This window comes from Balaenoptera acutorostrata, chromosome 7, assembly GCF_949987535.1.
Source record: "Balaenoptera acutorostrata chromosome 7, mBalAcu1.1, whole genome shotgun sequence".
Lineage (NCBI taxonomy): Eukaryota > Metazoa > Chordata > Mammalia > Artiodactyla > Balaenopteridae > Balaenoptera > Balaenoptera acutorostrata.
Genome location: NC_080070.1, coordinates 102,806,878 through 102,830,261, shown reverse-complemented (window position 1 = coordinate 102,830,261; position 23,384 = coordinate 102,806,878). Strand labels below are relative to the sequence as shown.

General features: G+C 37.2%; 1 protein-coding gene and 1 non-coding gene across 5 annotated transcripts in view; one reads left to right on the top strand and one right to left on the bottom strand.

Annotated features, from left to right (window-relative positions):
- PNPLA8 (patatin like phospholipase domain containing 8) overlaps window positions 1–23,384 on the top strand; it is a 150,722-nt gene that overhangs the window by 111,479 nt on the left and 15,859 nt on the right. For all 4 annotated transcript variants that reach the window (XM_007187756.3, XM_057549736.1, XM_057549734.1 and 1 more), the window contains exons 5-8: window positions 6,218–6,312; window positions 9,558–9,729; window positions 20,297–20,354; window positions 22,473–22,667. In XM_007187756.3, coding sequence (XP_007187818.2) covers window positions 6,218–6,312; window positions 9,558–9,729; window positions 20,297–20,354; window positions 22,473–22,667 — 520 coding nt within the window. The remainder of the gene's footprint in view (window positions 1–6,217; window positions 6,313–9,557; window positions 9,730–20,296; window positions 20,355–22,472; window positions 22,668–23,384) is intronic.
- Window positions 10,429–10,554, bottom strand: LOC114238570 (small nucleolar RNA SNORA11). The gene has a single exon (XR_003623903.1). It is a non-coding gene; the product is annotated as a small nucleolar RNA SNORA11 (small nucleolar RNA).

The window sequence follows — 23,384 nt, the reverse complement described above, 5'->3', positions numbered from 1 at the left end:
AATCCTAGGTATTTTATTCTTTTTGTTGCAGTGGCAAATGGGAGTGTTTCCTTAATTTCTCTTTCAGATTTTTCATCATTAGTGTATAGGAATGCAAGAGATTTCTGTTCATTGATTTTGTATCCTGCTACTTTGCCAAATTCATTGATTATTTCTACTAGTTTTCTGGTAGCATCTTTAGGATTCTCTATGTATAGTATCATGTCATCTGCAAACAGTGATAGGTCTACTTCATCTTTTCCGATTTGTATTCCTTTTATTTCTTTTTCTTCTCTGATTGCTTGGCTAAAACTTCCAAAACTATGTTGAATAATAGTGGTGACAGTGGACAACCTTGTCTTGTTCCTGATCTTAGAGGAAATGGTTTCAGTTTTTCACCATTGAGAATGATGTTGGCTGTGGGTTTGTCATATATGGCCTTTATTATGTTGAGGTAAGTTCCCTCTATGCCTACTTTCTGGAGGGTTTTTATCGTAAATGGGTGTTGAATTTTGTCAAAAGCTTTTTCTGCATCTATTGAGATGATCATATGGTTTTTCTCCTTCAGTTTGTTAATATGGTTTATCACATTGATTGATTTGTGTATATTGAAGAATCCTTGCATTCCTGGGATAAACCCCACCTGATCATGGTGTATGATTCTTTTAATGTGTTGTTGGATTCTGTTTGCTAGTATTTTGTTGAGGATTTTTGCATCTATGTTCATCAGTGATATTGGCCTGTATTTTTCTTTCTTTGTGACATCTTTGTCTGGTTTTGGTATCAGGGTGATGGTGGCCTCATAGAATGAGTTTGGGAGTGTTCCTCCCTCTGCTATATTTTGAAAGAGTTTGAGAAGGATAGGTGTTAGCTCTTCTGTAAATGTTTGATAGAATTCGCCTGTGAAGGCATCTGGTCCTGGTCTTTTGTTTGTTGGAAGATTTTTAATCACAGTCTCAATTTCAGTGCCTGTTTATATTTTCTATTTCTTCCTGGTTCAGTCTTGGAAGGTTGTGCTTTTCTAAGAATTTGTCCATTTCTTCCCGGTTGTCCATTTTATTGGCATGTAGTTGCTTGTAGTAATCTCTCATGATCCTTTGTATTTCTGTAGTGTCAATTGTTACTCTCCTTTTTCATTTCTAATTCTATTGATTTGAGTCGTCTCCCTTTTTTTCTTGATGAGTCTGGCTAATGGTTTATCAATTTTGTTCATCTTCTCAAAGAACCAGCTTTTAGTTTTGTTGATCTTTGGTATTGTTTCCTTCATTTCTTTTTCATATATTTCTGATCTGATCTTTATAATTTCTTTCCTTCTGCTATCTGGGGTTTTTTTGTTCTTCTTTATCTAATTGCTTTAGGTGTAAGGTTAGGTTGTTTGAGACGTTTCTTGTTTCTTGAGGTGGGATTGTATTGCTATAAACTTCCCTCTTAGAACTGCTTTTGCTGCATCCCATAGGTATTGGGTTGTTGTGTTTTCATTGTCGTTTGTTTCTAGGTATTTTTTGATTTTCTCTTTGATTTCTTCAGTGATCTCTTGGTTATTTAGTAGTGTATTGTTTAGCCTCCATGTGTTTGTATTTTTTACAGATTTTTTCCTGTAATTGATATCTCGTCTTATAGCATTGTGGTCGGAAAAGATACTTGATAGAATTTCAATTTTCTTAAATTAACCAAGGCTTGATTTGTGACTCAAGATATGATGTATCCTGGAGAATGTTCCATGAGCACTTGAGAAGAAAGTGTATTCTGTTGTTTTTGGAAGGAATGTCCTATAAATATCCATTAAGTCCATCCTGTTTAATGTATTATTTAAAGCTTGTGTTTCCTTATTTATTTTCATTTTGGATGATCTGTCCATTGGTGAAAGTGGGTTGTTAAAGTCCCCTACTATGATTGTGTTACTGTTGATTTCCCCTTTTATGGCTGTTAGCATTTGCCATATGTATTGAGGTGCTCCTATGTTGGGTGCATGAATATTTACAATTGTTACATCTTCTTCTTGGTTTGATCCCTTGATCATTATATAGTGTCCTTCTTTGTCTCTTGTTATAGTTTTTATTTTAAAGTCTATTTTGTCTGATATGAAGATTGCTGCTCCAGCTTTCTTTTGATTGCCATTTGCATGGAATATCTTTCTCCATCCCCTCACTTTCAGTCTGTATGTGTCCCTAGGTCTGAAGTGGGTCTCTTGTAGACAGCATATATACGGGTCTTGTTTTTGTATCCATTCAGCCAGCCTGTGTCTTTTGGTTGGAGCATTTAATCCATTTACATTTAAGGTAAGTATTGATATGTATGTTCTATTACCATTTTGTTAATCGTTTTGGGTTTGTTATTGTAGGTCTCTTCCTTCTCTTGTGTTTCCTGCGTAGAGAGGTTCCTTTAGCATTTGTTGTAAAGTTGGTTTGGTGGTGCTGAATTCTCTTAGCTTTTGCTTGTCTGTAAAGGTTGTAATTTCTCTGTCGAATCTCAATGAGATCCTTGCTGGGTAGAGTAATCTTGGTGTAGGTTTTTCCCTTTCATCGCTTTAAATATGTCCTGCCACTCCCTTCTGGCTTGCAGAGTCTCTGCTGAAAGTCAGCTGTTAACCTTATGGGGATTCCTTTGTATGCTATTTGGTGTTTTTCTCTTGCTGCTTTTAATATTTTTTCTTTGTATTTAATTTTCGTTAGTTTGATTAATATGTGTCTTGGCATGTTTCTCCTTGGATTTATCCTGTATGGGACTCTCTGCACTTCCTGGACTTGATTGACTATTTCCTTTCCCATATTAGGGAAGTTTTCATGTATAATCTCTTCAGATATTTTCTCAGTCCCTTTCTTTTTCTCTTCTTCCACTGGGACCCCTGTAATTCGAATGTTGGTGCAGTTGATGTTATCCCAGAGGTCTCTGAGACTGTCCTCAATTCTTTTCATTCTTTTTTCTTTATTCTGCTCTACAGTAGTTATTTCCACTGTTTTATCTTCCAGGTCACTTATCCGTTCTTCTGCCTCAGTTTTTCTGCTATTGATTCCTTCTAGAGAGTTTTTAGTTTCATTTATTGTATTGTTCATCACTGTTTGTTTGCTCTTTAGTTCTTCTAGGTCCTTGTTATATGTTTCTTGTAATTTCTGCATCTATTTCCAAGATTTTGGATCATCTTTACTATCATTACTCTGAATTCTTTTTCAGGTAGACTGCCTATTTCTTCTTCATTTGTTTGGTCTGGTTTGTTTTTACCTTGCTCCTTCATCTGCTGTGTATTTCTCTGCCTTTTCATTTTGCTTAACTTTCTGCGTTTGTGGTCCCCTTTCCGCAGGCTGCAGGTTCGTAGCTCCCGTTATTTTTGGTGTCTGCCCCCAAGTGGCTAAGGTTGGTTCAATGGGTTGTGTAGCCTTCCTGGTGGAGGGTACTGGTGCCTGTGTTCTGGTGGATGAGTCTGGGTCTTGTCTTTCTGCTGGGCAGGACCGAGTCCGGTGGTGTATTTTGGGGTGTCTGTGACCTTATTATGATTTTAGGCAGCCTCTCTGCTAATGGGTGGGGTTGTGTTCCTGTCTTGTAGTTGTTTGGCATAGGGTGTCCAGCACTGTAGCTTGCTGGTCGTTGCGTGGAGGTGGGTCCTAGCTTTGAGATGGAGATCTCTGGGAGAGCTTTCGCCGTTTGATACTACGTGGAGCCGCGAGGTCTCCGGCAGACCAATGTCCTGAACTCGGCTCTCCCACCTCAGAGGCACAGGCCTGACACCCGGCCAGAGCACCAAGACACTGTCAGCCCCACGGATACTGTTGTCCTAAAACTAACAGACTCTCAGTTATTTCTCCAGCTAAGATGGGTTTCTTCTGGATCAGAAGAGAATTACTTTTCTGAATCTATAACCATGAGGAGCCATGAGCAAATCCCTTGCCTTTGATTTTAATGTGACCTAGTATTTATATTTTAGTTTGGTCTTTTCACATGTTTTCGGTAGTTTAGGACAGTTTATCAACCGTGATTCTCTTAAAATCTTGGCAGTGTTCTATAATATTAGCTGTCTTTTATTGTATTTATCTTACCCATAAGTCAGTCAACTAGTAATAAAGTGATTGTAGGAAAGGAGCCTATGGCAGTAACTTCCTGACTCCCTACATCTTCTCACAGATGCCAAGCTCAGAAGGAGATAATTTCACCATCAGGCTCCCTTCTTACTAATGGCAATCCATCCATGCTTCCTATTCGGTCTTAATTTGTCTAGTTCCTTATTTGTTCGTTAGATGCTTTGACTTCATTTCATGAACCTTTCCCCCTAAAATTTCTAGCTTGTGTTCCAGTTCCCTGCCATCTCTGCTCTTCCCTTAAGAGACAACAAGTAGAAAAACAAAAATGTATTATTGAGTAGTAATTGTTGCTATGAAGAAATGTAAAGCAAAGTAAAGGGATAGAGAGTAACAGTGCTGTTACTCTCTAAAGAGTGATCATGATTATGAGTTTTTGAAAAAATAACAGTTGAGAAGAGGTCTGAAATAAGAACATGGAAGAACATTCAAATGTACGTTTAGAGTGAGGGAGCTATATTGTGAAAAGAGATTGTGATCAATAAGTAATACTTGATTTCATAGAATAGGAGTTTTATTAGTCATACAGGGAGGAAATTAGAGTGAAGATATTTGGGAAAATCTAGAGGCTGGTTAGGATGAAGGTGGGGTTAGATCAGTGATTCTCCACTGGAGGTGATTTTGCCCTCTAGAGAGTATTTGTGTCTGGAGACATTTTAATTGTGACAGTTGGGGGATTGCTACTTACATTCAGTGAGGAGAGCACAGTTGTGCTAAATATCCTCCAATGCCTAGGACAGTCCCTACAACAAAAGATTACCTGGCCCAAAATGTCAGTGGTGTTGCTGTTGGGAAACCTTGGTTTAGGGGACTATGAGAAAGCAGCCAGAATGGGAAATTGCTATTGAAAGGAATAAGGTAAGAAGGCTCGTGAGAAAAGAACCCATGTCTTAACATTTCTTTTGTCTACAAGAGCCTGGTAGAGTGTTAGGCATGTAGAATCAACCTAGCAATAATATTTATTTTTAAATTTGTCCTGAATTAATTTATAAATACTGCATTTTGAACTAGTTTCCTTCTGGCTTATACAAGTGAAACTGGGGAGGGAAAAAAAAAGTATAAAGAAAAACAAACCAAACGAAACAATCATAGCTCACAATTCCAAGGTTATTTTTACTATTTTGATTTATTTCTTCAAATATTGTTTTTTGTTTGAATATATACATGTGCATGTTTTATTTCTTTTCATAAGATAATGGAGGGCACACTGTTAGATATGTTTTACCCAGCATGATCTTTCATTCTTCACGTCTCACATTAAAAATACATTGAATTCACAGTGTATCGCCGTCATAAGCCATCTTTTCTTCTCTGACCGCTCTTCAAATCCACATTACTTCTGGCAATTAAAAAAAAAATCTGTGTCTTTCGTTTTCTATGAAAACGTCTTAACGATGTTTTCTAGTAACTTTGTGCTCGTAGTATCAAAGCACAATTTGACACTCTAAATTTTATTTTGTGGTGCCTGACTAATACTGTGTTCTCTGCTCCACACCTTGTATTGGGATTAGAACTTTTCATTATGTCTGTATATCCCCCAGTATTAAGGATTTTCCAGGTGTTACACACACCCTGAATTGGCCTGCACCTCCTAGGCTGTTTCATCTTTCACATTCCATCATGCAGCTACTTGCTGCCTTGGGCAAGGGTCCAGAAATGAACAAAGTCAGCACATAAATTAATACATTCTTAGTGCAAAGCCTCGTTTTGAGGTAGTTGAAAGTTTTTAAAAATGAATAAATAACAGAAAGCTTAAAAGTATGACTATTAAAATACATGAAATGTATAGAAGCACAGGTACCCAACCACACTGGTAAGTGAGGAAACCCAGTACGTGGCACCCCGAAACTGGCGAGTGGAAGTTTGAAGGAATTTCCACAGTTGGAGTGTTTGACAAAATACTTTACGTTGCCATATATTTGTTGTCTTATTTAAAGAGATACTAGTGTAAATTCAAAAGTGGTGCCCTGACACAGTTTTTAATACCATTATTTAGATACTAGATTTTCAGAAGTGATCCAGAAACCTTGTCAGTTTTAACTGATGCTAATTGATATTAATAGTTTTCATGTTAGCATATAAGCTAGGAAACCAAAGATTGTTTCATTCAATAGTTTAACTTTCCTTAAAACAAGAATTCTCATTTTTGCCTTTTATTTTTCCTACAGGGGTGTGGTTGCTCTTCAGACCCTACGAAAATTAGTTGAACTTACTCAGAAGCCAGTTCATCAACTCTTTGATTACATTTGTGGTGTAAGCACAGGTGATTGTTATTATCATGTGGAAGTGGTGCATCCCAGCAGTGCATTAAGAAAAATAACATTAAGCACTCATGTTTAAGATCCTGGTCATTTCCTGAAGTGATGGATGTTAGTTTCGTGTTTTGATGATGATAGACCTTTGATTTGCTTAATGAACTTTTAAAAATGTTTATTGGGAATAAGTTAATATTCAGAAGTAGATTTTAGCGTGCTTTTCTAATATGGTTTAAATAAGCCACAGTGACAAGTATAAATTATGAATTATCACTTTATGGTATAGTCACCTGAAGGAAAGTAGCAAAGTGATAGGTACTCAAATTGTGCTTGAACAAACAGAACATTAAGGATGGATAAGATTTTACTTTCTTTTGAAAGGTATCCCTCTGTGAGGAAATTGCTTCTTATATGCTTTTTTATCTGGTTGTTTGAAACCACACGGATAAATGTGAGAATCTGTTTTTTAAAAGCTTTTTAATATTGCTAGTCGATGTACATTTAAAATTCTAGTTTCATGCTTGTGTAGAAGAAATTGGCAGCTTAGAATATGATTGCTTCTGAATAATTTTCTAGTTTTCACTGACTCACCAACAGATAAATTTTTGTTTTGCTTTCTGTTTGTTTTGTTTTTCTATTTCTTACATCAACTCTCTCACCCATGCATCACCCCCATCCCCCAGTGTGTACATGAAGCCTCTCAGGGTACCTATAGCTATTGCTTACCTCCCAGGTAACACTCAAGGACTGTTAGCATTGCAGATCCCTGCTGTACATTTTACTATTTGGCCTGATAATTTCTCACTTTACCTTAGTTTATCTTCATAGACTTTTCTATATTTTCTCCTTCTTTGGAATTATAATAGTAGACCTAAAGACTACCAGCAACAAAATCAAATGATTTCTCTACATTATCTGTGTCAAGTATGACAGATATTCCCAAAGGGCACGTTAATTGATGCTCCATTGTGAAAACTAAACGAGAGCAGTTGTAGGGATAATTCAGAAGTATAAGGAATCGGTGATTCCTGTGATGTTCCACTGAACAGTGATTCCTCAAGATGATAGCAGATATGGAAAAGGTTGGGTTAAAGAAAGTTAAAACAGGTTTCTTTACAGAGAGACTTCTGAGATCTTCTAGCATGTTAAAAATGCCTTGTGACTCTCAGGATAGGAAAATAATATGTATATCCCCAATTGATATAACTATGGAAATTTTTCTTAAAGAGACCTTCACAGGGCTTCCCTGGTGGCGCAGTGGTTGAGAATCTGCCTGCTAATGCAGGGGACACGGGTTCGAGCCCTGGTCTGGGAAGATCCCACATGCCACGGAGCAGCTGGGCCCGTGAGCCACAACTACTGAGCCTGCGCGTCTGGAGCCTGTGCCCCGCAACGGGAGGGGCCGCAATAGTGAAAGGCCCGTGCACCGCGATGAAGAGCGGTCCCCGCACCGCGATGAAGAGTGGCCCCCACTTGCCGCAACTAGAGAAAGCCCTCGCACGAACCGAAGACCCAACACAGCCATAAATAAATAAATAAAGTAGCTATTAAAAAAAAAAAAAAAAAAACCAATCACCTTGTCACCCATAAAGCACAATAGGTGAAATATTTAAGAGACCTTCACAGTGCAGGTGTTCTTGGTATTTTTTCCTGGAGCTGTTACCCTGGCCATTTCTGTTAAATTTTGGAATGGTCCTAGCAATTTAAACCTTTAAACATATCTACAAGCTAATTTCTTGCTTTGACACCATTGTTAGTAGGTGGGTGCTCAATGAAGAGAAATTTAAACCAGAGATTCATCTATCGAGTAGAGTATTTGTTTATGTAATATGCACGTTTCTGCACAGTATATCTTTTCCATTGTGTCTTCCAGCTTACTTTAACCTTAACTTATAATATAGTGCTTATAATTTTCCTTTCTTTTAACCATTTTGTATATTCTAATGTAGAAATTTTGTTTGCACATTTAGTGTTTGTTTGTTTGTTTTGGCTGCATTGGGTCTTAGTTGCGACACACGGGATCTTAGTTGCAACATGCAGGCTCTTCATTGTGGCATGCGGGCTTCTCCCTAGTTGTGGCGTGCAGGCTCAGTAGTTGCAGTGTGCAGGCTCTCTAGTTGTGGCGCACGGTCTCTAGAGCACACAGGCTTAGTTGGCCCACACCATGTGGAATCTTTGTTCCCTGACCAGGGATCAAACGCACGTCCCCTACGTTGGAAGGTGGATTCTTAACCACTAGACCATCAGGGAAGTCCCTGCACATTTAGTTTTTATAAAGTTAAAAATATATATTTAGTTTAAGGGTTAATGTCCTTAACCATTCAATAAAATTCAGTTTTTTAATATCTGTTCATCTTTATAGTAGCTCTTCTTGAAAGCAACTTAATTTTTTTTTTTGGCAAGTTATTTCTTGTGTTAATTAAACATTTTCTGCAAATTGATAAGCAACAATTTCTATCATATAGTTATGCCATACAATGTATTTTAAAACAAGCTGACTTATCTTTTACTAGAGTAAGACTAAGAATAATAAAATACATAAAATATTTAAAATACCTTATAATAGTGATTTCCTGTTTTTTACTTTGTTCGTAATCTCAATGTAAGTGGTGATGCTCTACAGGTCTTCGCCCCTACCACCCTCTCACTCAAAGCGTTCTTCTCCCCTTTTCCTACTTAGTTCAGGGCTACACCAGTTAGGTACACTAGGTGGCAGTGTGTCCTATCAAGTGCAGCTAGGGTATGCAGTCAGCTGTTTAAAAAGACATCCCAGAGACCTAATTTCTTTATTTATTACATTGGTTCCCAGGACCAACCTGAAGGAGTAATCATTTTAATGAATTGGTAAGTTGTCAAATATACTGTATTCTCTGACTAAAACTAAGGAATTTATTAAGGTTAGAAAGGACATTATCTACCACGGTATCTTAATTATATATTATTTAATTTAATGCAAAACAACACATTTTTATATATTTTTAAATTATCATCATCATCAGTGGTTAGTATTTATTGAATCCTCATTGATTACGTGTGTTATCCCAGTGTTATAAGAACATGTAAATTTTAGTTACTGTTATTATCCTTATTTTATAGATGAAAAAAATTGGGGCTCTGGGAGGTTAAGTAGTTTGTCTCAGGTGACACAGTTAAAAAGTATCAAAGCTAGAATTTTAACCAAGTCTGTGACTCAGGAGATCTTATAAGTACTATAATGGCAGTGCTGATAAAAACTAAGGATTCTTTCTTTCAGGTGCTATACTAGCATTCATGTTGGGATTGTTTCATATGCCCCTGGATGAATGTGAGGAACTTTATCGAAAATTGGGATCAGATGTGTTTTCACAAAATGTCATTGTTGGAACAGTCAAAATGAGTTGGAGCCATGCATTTTATGACAGTGAAACATGGGAAAACATTCTTAAGTAAGTTGTACTTACTCTTTTTATTTTTTATTTTTTTGAGATTAATTTGTGCTTTTATTTGCCAGTGTAGCTACAGTAGCCTGCAAATTTTTTTAGTCTAAAAAGTACATTTTACATCACAATCCAACCAACACACACATATATAATATGTATACATATATAAAAGTGAAACAAAAGTTTTGCCAAAAATGTCTACCCCGAGTGTTAATTCTTTTTAAGACTTTTTTTAAGCGAGGCTGAACTGCACTGACACATCGTAATCACCAAAGTCCCTAGTTGATCTTAGGGTTCACTTTATAAAGTGAATAGTGTTGCATGTTCTATGGCTTTGGACAAAAGTATGATGACATAAAATCATTATGATGTCATACAAAGTATTTTCACTGCTCATAAAGACTTCTGTACCATATGTATTCATCTCCCCTCTCCCCCCAAACTCCTGGCAACCATTGATCTTTTTATTGTCTCCATTGTTTTGCCTTTTCCAGAATGGCATATAGTTGGAATCAGTTTCTCTTTTTTCCTTGAAGAGAGGGGTTCAAAGCCTTTATGCCTATAAGAGCACTCATGGCTCACCCACACGTGGACCAGACAGGCTCTAGGTGGCAAACTCCCCCACTAAATACTGTACCTTTCCTTCCAGTACTGAGCCCGGTCCCACTGGTCCTGCCCAGCAGCCACATGGAGGTGCAGGGGGACACGTGTTGGGTATTTGTTCATAGGAAGGCCACAAGTTTTGTGCCCCTTGTCACAATGAACCCAGATTCCTGTCGGGTGTGTTGTAAACAAGCCATTTCTTCACACCCCCTGCTCTGAGCACACCCCATGTACTTATTCTTTTTAAAAATGTCTTGATTTATATTTGAACAATGCAGAAAAATATAAAGAAGAATGCTAAATTATTGATCTCACTAATTAAAGATAACCACTGTTAATATTTTGGTGAATTGTATTCTATTCACTATTTTCTTGGGTTCACATGTTTGAGATTTGCTTGTAAAAGTTGCAATTGTCTTTTAAAAAATTGAGACCATATTGTATATAGGACATGTTTGCACCTGTTGTTTTTCCTTAACGTACAGTTGCCCCTAGGTATCCGTGAGGGATTGGTGCCAGGACCTCCGAGAGTACCAAAATGCACAGGTGCTCAAGGGCCTTATTTAAAATGATGTAGTAGTATTAGTCTTTCTCAAGTCATTAACAAATATTCTTCTAAAAGATTTAATAATTTTTAAACATTTTCTTCCAAAATATTACATAGCCGTTATGCTCACTTTCTAAAAATATAAGCATAAAATAGAAATTTAAAATCACCCACAGTCTTGTTTAGAGCTGTAGACTTTGCAGTATGTTTTCTTCTAATTTTTTTTCCTAGACTATGTACATTTTCATATATGTTTCATATGGTGGAAATTATATTGTAGTTATAATTTTCTATCTTTTCCCCTTTTTCAACTTTATGAAAATTTCTTGACAAATTTTTGAAAGACTGCACTGTATTCTGCAGTGCCATATTTTCTTAACCATTTATATTTGGGACATTTATGTTATTTCTGATTTTTTGTGATCCTGAACAGTGCTATGGTAGGAAAATTTACATTTCTGCCCACACTTCAGAATGTATCAGTAGGTCAGTTTATAAGAAGCATAATTATTGGGTCAATGTTGATGGCTTTTAAAAATAATCATTATATAGGAAATAGAGAACATGTAAAGAAAACAGTGAAAATAGCTTATAACCCTACCAAGAACAAAAGCACTATTAACATGGTGATGTACATTTTTCTGGAATTTCTTGGAGATAAATAAGTATATGTGTGTGTGAGGTTGTGAATGTGCATTTGTATGCATCCCCTTCACAAAATTGGGATGATAATGCACGTGTAGTTTTGTATCTTGCATTTTCACTTAGCATTTTATCGTGATTGGTTTCCTATGTTGTTAAATATTTTTTGAGATAATTTTTTTTTTTTAATTTCTTTGGTTGCGCCGGGTCTTAGTTGTGGCAGGCGGGCTCCTTAGTTGCAGCTCTCTGGCTCCTTTACTCACGGCACGTGGGCTCCTTAGTTTCAGTAGGCAGGCTCCTTAGTTGTGGCATGCAAACTCTTAGATGCAGCATGCATGTGGGATCTAGTTCCCTGACCAGGGATCGAACCTGGGCCTCCTGCGTTGGGAGCACGGAGTCTTAACCAGTGCACCTCGAGGGAAGTCCCTTGAGATGTGTTTTAATGGTTGTTCACTATCCATTTTATGGATGTACTATTTTTTATTTAACAAATCCCCTAGTGGAAAAAGAGGATATTTCAGATATTTTTCCCGTTCAAAATAAAGTTTAGGTGGATATCTTACATCTCTACTTAAATCTCTGGTTATATATTTAACGTAAACTTCTTGAGTGAAATTTTGGGTCAGAAAGTATACATGTTTTAAGAAATCATTTTTAGATAGATAGATAGATGTATATACCTGAATTGTTCTTCCACACAGTTGTCCCAGCTTACCCACCAACATCAGTTTGTGTTTCCATTTCATGAAATACTTATGAACACTAAACATTTTAATTTTTAGAACTTTGTCAGTTTGAGAGATTTTTAAACTGGTGTTTACAATTTGCATTACTTTGGTTATTGATGAGTTTGAACATTTTTTGTTTTTTTATTTATTTCTTTTTTGTGTGTGAATTTCAAGAGCATGATATTTGCTCATTTTCCTACCAGGGCATTGCTCACTATATTATAAATGTATTAACCGTTTGTTGATATATTGAAAACGTGCTTTTTAGTTAAAAACATTTTTTTAATGTGGAGGAGTTTGAAGTCTTCATTTGTCAGATCTTTTCCTTTAATTTTGAACTTTGCTTTAATATTTAGAAAGTCTTTTCTACCTTGAAATCAGGTAAATCTTTATATTTTCTAGTCCTAAGGTTTAATTAAGTTTTTTTTTTTAGGTCATGATTAAGTCTCATGATTCTGTGGTTTGACTGGACATTTCTTCGGGTCTTGTCTAAACTCACTCATGGTTACTGGCAGCCAGCAGGCATCTCAGCTGAGATGGCTGGGACAGCTGGTCTCTCTTGTCCTGGGCTTCATCCCATCATGGTGGTCTCAGAGTTCCAGTTAGGGCAAGCCCCAGTGCATGAGGACTTACCAAGCCTCAGTTTAGTGGCATATTTGCTGACGTCCCATTGACCAAAGCCACTCAAACCCAGGGTCTGTGTGGAAAGGGACTGTATACAAGGGTATGGAAATCAGCAAGTGTGATTCAGTGGGGGCCTTGTTGTTATGCTTTACCATGCCCACTCCCTGGCCTTCTTTGTCATTTTTTTACTTTTATTGTTTATTGAGAACATTTTTATATTTTTTCCTGTGATAATGATTTTGTGTTATTATAGGGATGCTATTTTTTTTGATGATTATAGTAGCTTTATTCCATTTTTTAAATTTTATTTTATTTATTTTTTTATACAGCAGGTTATTAGTCACCAATTTGATAAACATCAGTGTATACAAGTCATTCCCAGTCTCCCAATTCATCACACCACCACGCCCACCCCCACCACTTTCCCCCCTTGGTGTCCATACGTTTGTTCTCTACATCTGTGTCTCAGTTTCTGCCCTGCAAACCGGTTCATCTGTACCACTTTTCTAGGTTCCACCTATATGCGTTAATATACAATATTTGTTTTTCTCTTTCTGACTTAACTTCACTCTGTATGACAGTCTCTAGATCCATCCACGTCTCAACAAATGACCCAATTTCGTTCCTTTTTATGGCTGATATTCCATTGTATATATGTACCACATCTTCTTTATCCATTCATCTGTTGATGGGCATTTAGGTTGCTTCCATGTCCTGGCTATTGTAAATAGTGCTGCAGTGAACGTTGGGGTGCATGTGCCTTTTTGAATTATGGTTTTCTCTGGGTATATGCCCAGTAGTGGGATTGCTGGGTCATGTGGTAATTCTATTTTTCGTTTTTCAAGGAACCTCCATACTGTTCTCCATAGTGGCTGTATCAATTTACATTCCCAAAAACAGTGCAAGAGGGTTCCCTTTTCTCCAGACCCTCTCCAGCATTTGTTGTTTGTAGATTTTCTGATGATGCCCATTCTAACTGGTGTGAGGTGATACCTCATTGTAGTTTTGATTTGCATTTCTCTAATAATTAGTGATGTTGAGCAGCTTTTTAGGTGCTTCTTGGCCCTCTGTATGTCTTTGGAGAAATGTCTATTTAGGTCTTCTGCCCATTTTTGGATTGGGATGTTTGTTTTTTTTAATATTGAGCTGCATGAGCTGTTTATATATTTTGGAGATTAACCCTTTGTCTGTTGATTCATTTGCAAATATTTTCTCCCATTCTGAGGATTGTCTTTGCATTTTGTTTGTAGTTTCCTTTGCTGTGCAAAAGCTTTTAAGTTTCATTAGGTCCCATTTGTTTGTTTTTGTTTTTATTTCCGTTACTCTAGGAGGTGGATCAAAAAAGATCTTGCTGTGATTTATGTCAGAGAGTGTTCTTCCTATGTTTTCCTCTAAGAGTTTTATAGTGTCCAGTCTTACATTTAGGTCTCTAATCCATTTTGAGTTTATTTTTGTGTATGGTGTTAGGGAGTGTTCTAATTTCATTCTTTTACATGTAGCTGTCCAGTTTTCCTAGCACCACTTATTAAAGAGACTGTCTTTTCTCTATTGTATATCCTTGCCTCCTTTGTCATAGATTAGTTGACCATAGGTGCATGGGTTTACCTCTGGGCTTTCTATCCTGTTCCAGTGATCTATATTTCTGTTTTTGTGCCAGTACCATATTGTCTTGATCACTGTAGCTTTGTATTATAGTCTGAAGTCAGGGAGTCTGATTCCTCCAGCTCCGTTTTATTCCCTCAAGAGTGCTTTGGCTATTTGTGGTCTTCTGTGTCTCCATACAAATTTTAAGATTTTTTGTTCTAGCTCCGTAAAAAATGCCATTGGTAATTTGATAGGGATTGCATTGAATCTGTAGATTGCTTTGGGTAGTATAGTCATTTTCACAGTATTGATTCTTCCAATCCAAGAACATGGTATGTCTCTCCATCTGTTTGTATCATCTTTAATTTCTTTCATCAGTCTCTTATAGTTTTCTGCATACAGGTCTTTTATCTCCCTAGGTAGGTTTATTCCTAGGTATTTTATTCTTTTTGTTGCAATGGTAAATGGGAGTGTTTACTTAATTTCTCTTTCAGATTTTTCATCATTAGTGTATAGGAATGCAAGAGATTTCTGTGCATTAATTTTGTATCCTGCAACTTTACCAAATTCACTGATTAGCTCTAGTAGTTTTCTGGTGGCATGTTTAGGATTCTCTATGTATAGTATCATGTCATCTGCAAACAGTGACAGTTTTACTTCTTCTTTTCCAATTTGTATTCCTTTTATTTCTTTTTCTTCTCTGATTGCTGTGGCTAACACTTCCAAAACTATGTTGAATAATAGTGGCGAGAGTGGACATCTTTGTCTTGTTCCTGATCTTAGAGGAAATGCTTTTAGTTTTTCACCATTGAGAATGATGTTTTCTGTGGGTTTGTCATATATGGCTTTTATTATGTTGAGGTAGGTTCCCTCTGTGCCCATTTTCTGGAGAGTTTTTTTATCGTAAACAGGTGTTGAATTTTGTCAAATGCTTTTTCTGCATCTATTGAGATGATCATGTGGTTTTTATTCTTCAGTTTGTTAATATGGTGTATCACATTGATTGATTTGCATATATTGAAGAATCCCTGCATCCCTGGGATAAATCCCAGTTGATCATGGTGTATGATCCTTTTAATGTGTTGTTGGATTCTGTTTGCTAGTATTTTGTTGAGGATTTTTGCATCTATATTCATCAGTGATATTGGTCTGTAATTTCCATTTTTTGTAGTATCTTTGTCTGGTTTTGCTATCAGGGTGATGGTGGCCTCATAGAATGAGTTTGGCAGTGTTCCCTCCCCTGCAATTTTTTAGAATAGTTTGAGAAGGATGGGTGTTAGCTCTTCTCTAAATGTTTGATAGAATTCACCTGTGAAGCCATCTGGTCCTGGACTTTTGTTTGTTGGAAGATTTTTAATCACAGTTTCAATTTCATTACTTGTGATTGGTCTGTTCATATTTTCTATTTCTTCCTGGTTCAGTCGTGGAAGGTTATACCTTTCTAAGAATTTGTCCATTTCTTCCAGGTTGTCCATTTTATTGGAATAGAGTTGCTTGTAGAAGTCTCTTAGGATGCTTTGTATTTCTGCGGAGTCTGTTGTAACTTCCTCTTTTTCGTTTTTAATTTTATTGATTTGAGTCCTTTTCCTCTTTTTCTTAATGAGTCTGGCTAATGGTTTATCAATTTTGTTTATCTTCTCAAAGAACCAGCTTTTTCTTTATTCTGTTCCACAACAGTAAATTCCACCATTCTGTCTTCCAGGTCACTTATTTTATTTTAGTTTTATTGATCTTTGCTATTGTTTTCTTTGTTTCTATTTCATTTATTTCTGCTCTGATCTTTATGATTTCTTTACTTCTGCTAACTTTGGGTTTTGTTTGTTCCTCTTTCTCTAGTTCCTTTAGGTGTAAGGTTAGATTGTTTATTTGAGATTTTTCTTGTTTCTTGAGGTAGGCTTGTATCGCTATAAACTTCCCTCTTAGAACTGCTTTTGCTGCATCCCATAGGTTTTGGATCGTCGTGTTTTCGTTGTAATTTGTCTCTAGGTATTTTTTGATTTCCTCTTTGATTTCTTCAGTGATCTCTTGGCTATTTAGTAACGTATTGTTTAGCCTCCATGTGTTTGTGTTTTTTACTTTTTTTCCCCTGTAATTGATTTCTAATCTCACAGTGTTGTGGTCAGAAAAGATGCTTGATATGATTTCAGTTTTCTTAAATTTACTGAGGCTTGGTTTGTGACCCAAGATGTGATCTGTCCTGGAGATTGTTCCATGTGCACTTGAGAAGAACGTGTAATCTGCTTTTTTTGGAAGGAATGTCCTATAAATATCCATTAAATCTACCTGGTCTGTTGTGTCATTTAAAGCTTGTGTTTCTTTATTAATTTTCTGTTTGGATGATCTGAACATTGGTGTACGTAAGGTGTTAAAGTCCCCCACTATTATTGTGTTGCTGTTGATTTCCTCTTTTATAGCTGTTAGCAGTTGCCTTATGTATTGAGGTGCTCCTATGTTGGGTGCATATGTATTTATAATTGTTATATCTTCTTCTTGGATTGATCCCTTGATCATTATGTAGTGTCCTTCCTTGTCTCTTGTAACATTCTTTATTTTAAAGTCTATTTTATCTGATATGAGAATTGCTATACCAGCTTTCTTTTGATTTCCATTTGCATGGAATATCTTTTTCCATCCCCTCACTTTCAGTCTGTATGTGTCCCTGGGTCTGAAGTGGGTCTCTTGTAGACAGCATATAGATGGGTCTTGTTTTTGTATCCATTCAGCCAGCCTGTGTCTTTTGGTTGGAGCATTTAATCCATTCACGTTTAAGGTAATTACCGATATGTATATTCCTATTACCATTTTATTAATTGTTTTGGGTTTGTTTTTGTAGGTCCTTTCTTCTCTTGTGTTTCCCACTTAGAGAAGTTCCTTTAGCATTTGTTGTAGAGCCGGTTTGGTGGTGCTGAATTCTCTTAACCTTTGCTTGTCTGTAAAGGTTTTGATTTCTCCGTTGAATCTGAATGAGATCCTTGCTGGGTAGAGTAATCTTGGTTGTAGGTTCTTCCCTTTCATCACTTTAAATATATCATGCCACTCCCTTCTGGCTTGTAGAGTTCTGCTGAGAAATCAGCTGTTAACCTTATGGGAGTTCCCTTGTATGTTCTTTGTCATTTTTCCCTTGCTGCTTTCAGTAATTTTTCTTTGTCTTTAGTTTTTGCCAGTTTGGTTACTGTGTGTCTCGGCGTGTTTCTCCTTGGGTTTATCCTGTATGGGACTCCCTGTGCTTCCTGGACTTGGGTGGCTATTTTCTTTCCCATGTTAGGGAAGTTTTCGACTATAATCTTTTCATATATTTTCTTGGGTCCTTTCTCTCTCTCTTCTCCTTCTGGGACCCCGATAATGTGAATGTTGTTGTGTTTAATGTTCTCCCAGAGGTCTCTTAGGCTGTCTTCATTTCTTTTCATTCTTTTTCTTTATTCTGTTCCACAGCAGTAAATTCCACCATTCTGTCTTCCAGGTCACTTATCCGTTCTTCTGCCTCAGTTATTCTGCTATTGATTCCTTCTGCTGTAGTTTTCATTTCAGTTATTGTATTGTTCATCTCTGTTTGTTTGTTCTTTAATTCTTCTAGGTCTTTGTTAAACATTTCTTGCACCTTCTCAATCTTTGCCTCCATTCTTTTTCCAAGGTCCTGGATCATCTTCGCTATTGTTATTCTGAGTTCTTTTTCTGGGAGGTTGCCTATCTCCACTTCATTTAGTTGTTTTTCTGGGGTTTTATCTTGTTACTTCATCTGGTACATAGCCCTCTGCCTTTTCATCTTGTCTATCTTTCTGTGAATGTGGTTTTTGTTCTACAGGCTGCAGGATTGTAGTTCTTCTTGCTTCCGCTGTCTGCCCTCTGTTGGATGAGGCTATCTAAGAGGCTTGTGCAAGTTTCCTGATGGGAGGGACTGGTGGTGGGTAGAGCTGGCTGTTGCTCTGGTGGGCAGAGCTCAGTAAAACTTTAATCTGCTTGTCTGCTGATGGGTGGGGCTGGGTTCTCTCCCTGTTGGTTGTTTGGCCTGAGGCAACCCAACACTGGAGCCCACCTGGGCTCTTTGGTGGGGCTAATGGCAGACTCTGGGAGGGCTCACTCCAAGGAGTACTTCCCAGAACTTCTGCTGCCAGTGTCCTTGTCCCCACGGTGAGACACAGCCGCCCCCCGCCTCTGCATGAGACCCTCCAACACTAGCAGGTAAGTCTGGTTCAGTCTCCCCTGTGGTCACTGCTCCTTCCCCTGGGTCCCGATGCACACACTACTTTGTGTGTGCCCTCCAAGAGTGGAGTCTCTGTTTCCCCCAGTCCTGTCGAAGTCTTGCAATCAAATCCCGCTAGCCTTCAAAGTCTGATTCTCTAGGAATTCCTCCTCCCCTTGCCGGACCCCCAGGTTGGGAAGCCTGACGTGGGGCTCAGAACCTTCACTCCAGTAGGTGGACTTCTGTGGTATAAGTGTTCTCCAGTTTGTGAGTCACCCACCCAGCAGTTATGGGATTTGATTTTTATCATGATTGCGCCCCTCCTACTGTCTCATTGTGGCTTCTTTGTCTTTGGATGTGGGGTATCTTTTTTGGTGAGTTCCAGCATCTTCCTGACGGTTGTTCCGCTGTTAGTTGTGATTCTGGTGCTCTCGCAAGAGGGTGTGGGGATGCTGTTTTTAATTATAGCATCAGTAGAATCTGGGAATGTTGAGAATTCTTTTTTTTTTATTTTGACATCTCTCTAAAATGACCAATTAATGTTTCTGATTTTCTCTTCAAATTTATATTCGTAACAATTCACTAAAGCATTTTAGCTTTTTATAAAATCAAGGTTTAAACAAAAAATAAATGTGAACTTTGCTTAAAGTGTGAAAGCAGCATGCTCCTAGGATCTCTGTCCCAATTTTACAGCAAGATTTCTATGAAAAGATAAAGTGAAAAGACCCTTGGGAGAATAAAATTGCATTGATCTTCATGCAGAGGAAACACACAGATCAGATTGGGAAAGACAAAGATCTTGTCCGTTTTAGAAAGCATTTTACATTGTATTTATAAAAGATAATAAAGGGTAGATTACTACCTAATGTGTAAATATGTGAAATTCACTTATATTCTAGTTGAGAAACATGAGTGTCCCTTGAAAAAATGTCAGTAGAAAAATGTTTTTCCTTACTGAGGCAGGTTGGTCAAAAAACATAGTCTTTGTATTCAGTACAGGGGAAAAATACATAATTTTTAAGTCTGGAAAAAGTCTGCACTGAAATAAAATTACCTTATAATGGAATTGTGAAAATTGCTACCCACGGACAATTTCTATTATGTTGCAGTAATTCAAATGTCAACTCAGATGTTTTAAAAAGCATTTTTGGGGGGTGACATACGCTCTATATTGCTAAAACAGGTTTGAAGTCTGAGTGTCCTGATCTGGTTTTTAGACTGTTCTGTAACTAGTCTGCCATACTTCTGCAGGCTTATCTCAACACAGCTCCTTTATCCTGTCAGGAGGACCCTGAAAACATCAAATTTGTTCTGCCTCTGTGCCTTTACTCTGGATATGTCCTGGCTTTTAATGTGTTTTCTTGACATCGTTGGTTTCCTTCTTAAGCTACACCTCCGTGCATCTTTTCCAGATACTGCAGACTGTATTGATTGCCCCCCTCAGAATTGTAGATGCTTGCAGTTTGAATCAGAGGTTAATGGATAAGTATATATTGTTTTATGTGCATTAGTTGGATTATAAGCTTCTTAGAGGAGATTCTTATACTACTTTTATGTCCTGCATGGTTTTGGCAAGCCATGAGCCAATAGTAATTGCATAGTGTATGTTCCCTGATGTTGGGAAATAAAATTTTGATATACTTTAATTCTTCTCCTTTAATAAAGGGATAGAATGGGATCTTCACTAATGATTGAAACAGCAAGAAACCCCATGTGTCCTAAGGTAAGTTTAGAGTCTCTTAAATATAACACGTAATTGGAATTGAAGGTCAGGTGAACGGATTTATTCTGAAGGCCCTTTATTAAGGGAAAAAATTTGTTAGGAACCTCTTTTAGTAGATTATATTGATTCCTTATATATTGGCTCATTCTGTGAAGGTACAGAATGTGATCATTGGACCTTTTCTATATCAAGTAAAAGTATAACAAAAGTTTAAGAACATGAAAGACTGGGGCTAAAGATAAAGAATTATTTTATTATAGGGTTAATCAAATCTAGGGATTTAAGGAAAATTGTGGCATTTCCTCCCAGATTTTTTTAAAGGAACTTTATGTGCCTCTTAGATAAATATTAAATTAATATACAAACGGAATCCCAATTTTTTAAATGTTAATGTCACTAGAATAAGTCTCAGTTTGGCTTCTCCTTTTATTTACTTTGTTTGAAACCCAGTGATCTGAGTATTGCTTGAGTTTTGTGTTCTTTAATAAAATTCGTTATTTGATTAAGGAATAAGGGTTTATGTACGCAGAAATCCCAGGCAGGTTGTGTTCATTCTTGGATGACAGGCTGTAACCATAAAGAATCAAATACAGCTCCCTCTGTTGCTCTTTCACTCTTGCTTACACATATTTTTATTCATTCTTTAGGTATTAATTATGTTACCCCATGTGCCACCATAATGCTAGGGGCTTTGGATACGTTAGTGAGTAAACGCAGACATGGAGTTTACGGTCCCGTAGGGCAAAGTAAGCATTAATCAAATGATCACACAAATGAGATACAGTTTTCCCAAAATAAGTGCTATGGAGCATAAAAACAGCTCTCTGAAAGCATATATTTACAGGGACGTGAGGGAAGGCTACTGTAAGGAAATGGGCTTTGAGGTCTCAGTGTGAAGGCTGATGAGTGTTCCTGGCAAAGGGAACAGTGTGTACAGAAGGAGCCATGGAGAAATGCAGGCCCTGAAAGAGTTCTTGAAGGCTGGAGCCCAGGGATCCCAGGGCAGCATGTGCAGTGAGGCTGGAGGGGTAGCTCCATCAGACCACGTGAGGCCGTGATAATGACATGCATTAGCTCATTGGAGAGGACCCTAAGATGCACACTACACCTCTTGTTTATTCTCTTGTATCTTCAGGGCTTCTTGTTTGTTTGTTTGTTCTTAAATTGTGAGAATTGCCAACTTAAAAGAAAAAGAACAGAGTGGGTGTGGGGGAACTGCAGCCATCTCAAAAAATAATTCACTCGTGATAAATGAGGCGGCCATTGACACGTTTCTTAATCGAGCTTGCCTGTATACCAATTAATGGAATGACCCTCTGGATTTTAGTGTATGGCCAGCTCTTATCCACAGTGGCCTAGAGACACACTTGGGTGACTCACACGAACTTGGAATGTGACGATTGGTTTATAAAATAGCAAAGCACACAGGCCCCTGGCAGGGCTTGGCGTGGAGCCCTAACAATTTAGCCCTCACCATTACCTTTCAGCCTCTTCAGTTTATATTGCAGATGATTAGGATACATCACATTTTACATAAATTCAGCTGACACTGAGAAAATCTGAGACCCTGGGTGATAAACATCGGTTTTCAATAAAAAATTGTCCAGCTACCAGTTATTAACTACAATCAGAAAGCCTTGAGAGTTTGTTTAGTGTCAGAGTTTCAGTTAACTAAAGTCATAATGCTTTCAAAGAGCACAGAAACAATGACTAATTAATAAATGATATGAAAATAGTGTATTTATTCATCTTTAAGTACTTTTTATTCATTGCTACTACTGCAGTATCAATTATTATATAAAGGTCTGCAAATTTATGCTTTCTTGAATGTCTTTTTAAATAACTAATCAAATCATGTAGTCAAAAAATATCTTTTATTATTGTTCTCTTATAATGCATTTCTCAAAATTGTCTCAGCCCTTGTATCTATTTTCCTGTAAAGAAATACCTATTTAAAAGGATCTGCTTCCCTTTGATTAGTATTATAGTTATGTTATACATTTATCTTGATGCGTGGAGTTGTAGATTGTTTGTTCATACTACTAAATAATATTTAATTTTTGCAGTTCCCAAATATTGCTGCTTACAATGCGTATTGTTCACTTGTTAATTGACTAGGTAGCTGCAGTAAGTACCATAGTGAACAGAGGGATAACGCCAAAAGCCTTTGTGTTCAGAAACTATGGACATTTTCCTGGAGTCAACTCTCACTATTTGGGAGGCTGTCAGTATAAAATGTGGCAGGCCATCAGAGCCTCATCTGCTGCTCCCGGCTACTTTGCGGAGTATGTGTTGGGAAATGATCTTCATCAGGTAAGTTGACTAATGTGGTTTATCTTCTAAAACTTCACATAATTAAAACGAATCAGCGCTTATTAAATGTCAACTGAACTTACAGAGGGATCAACCAAGGAGACTTTCCTCGTGTCTCCATGTGGCAAAAGATGTGCATGCAGTACAAGATAGTTTTTCTTCTTGTTTGTTTTTCTTAAATTAACAAGCCTTCTGGCTTGAGAGCATATTTTAGGAAAGAATTGTTTGTATCTTCTGTAATGTGATTCATGGCCAGTTAGGATCATTTTAATTTGATAGGAAAAAATGAAGTAGTATGTATGCTCGGCTTTCCAAATGTAATAAAAATTAAAAGTGAAACACAGTCCCTGAAAATGCAGAATGCCATCTGTTTGACAGTTCTGGTGGACGTAGTTGGAAGGAGATGATGTAATAAAATAATAATAGTAAACACTCATTAGGTTAGCTAGGTGCCAGACACCTATGTAGTCCTTTGTGTGCATTTCCTCATGTAATCCTCACTGCTTATGAGGCAGATAGAGTGATTTCCATTTTACAAATGAGAAATTGGAGTCTTAAGAAAAGCTAAGTAACTGGACTAGGGTTGCAGCTGTTAAGTGACAGAGTTAGGATGCTATCTATAATTACACTATTTTAAAATTTATGGCTAAATGATCTGTTAAGTTGAACATTATTTCTGTGATGTTGAATGATGTATACTTTTTCTGTGACATAGAC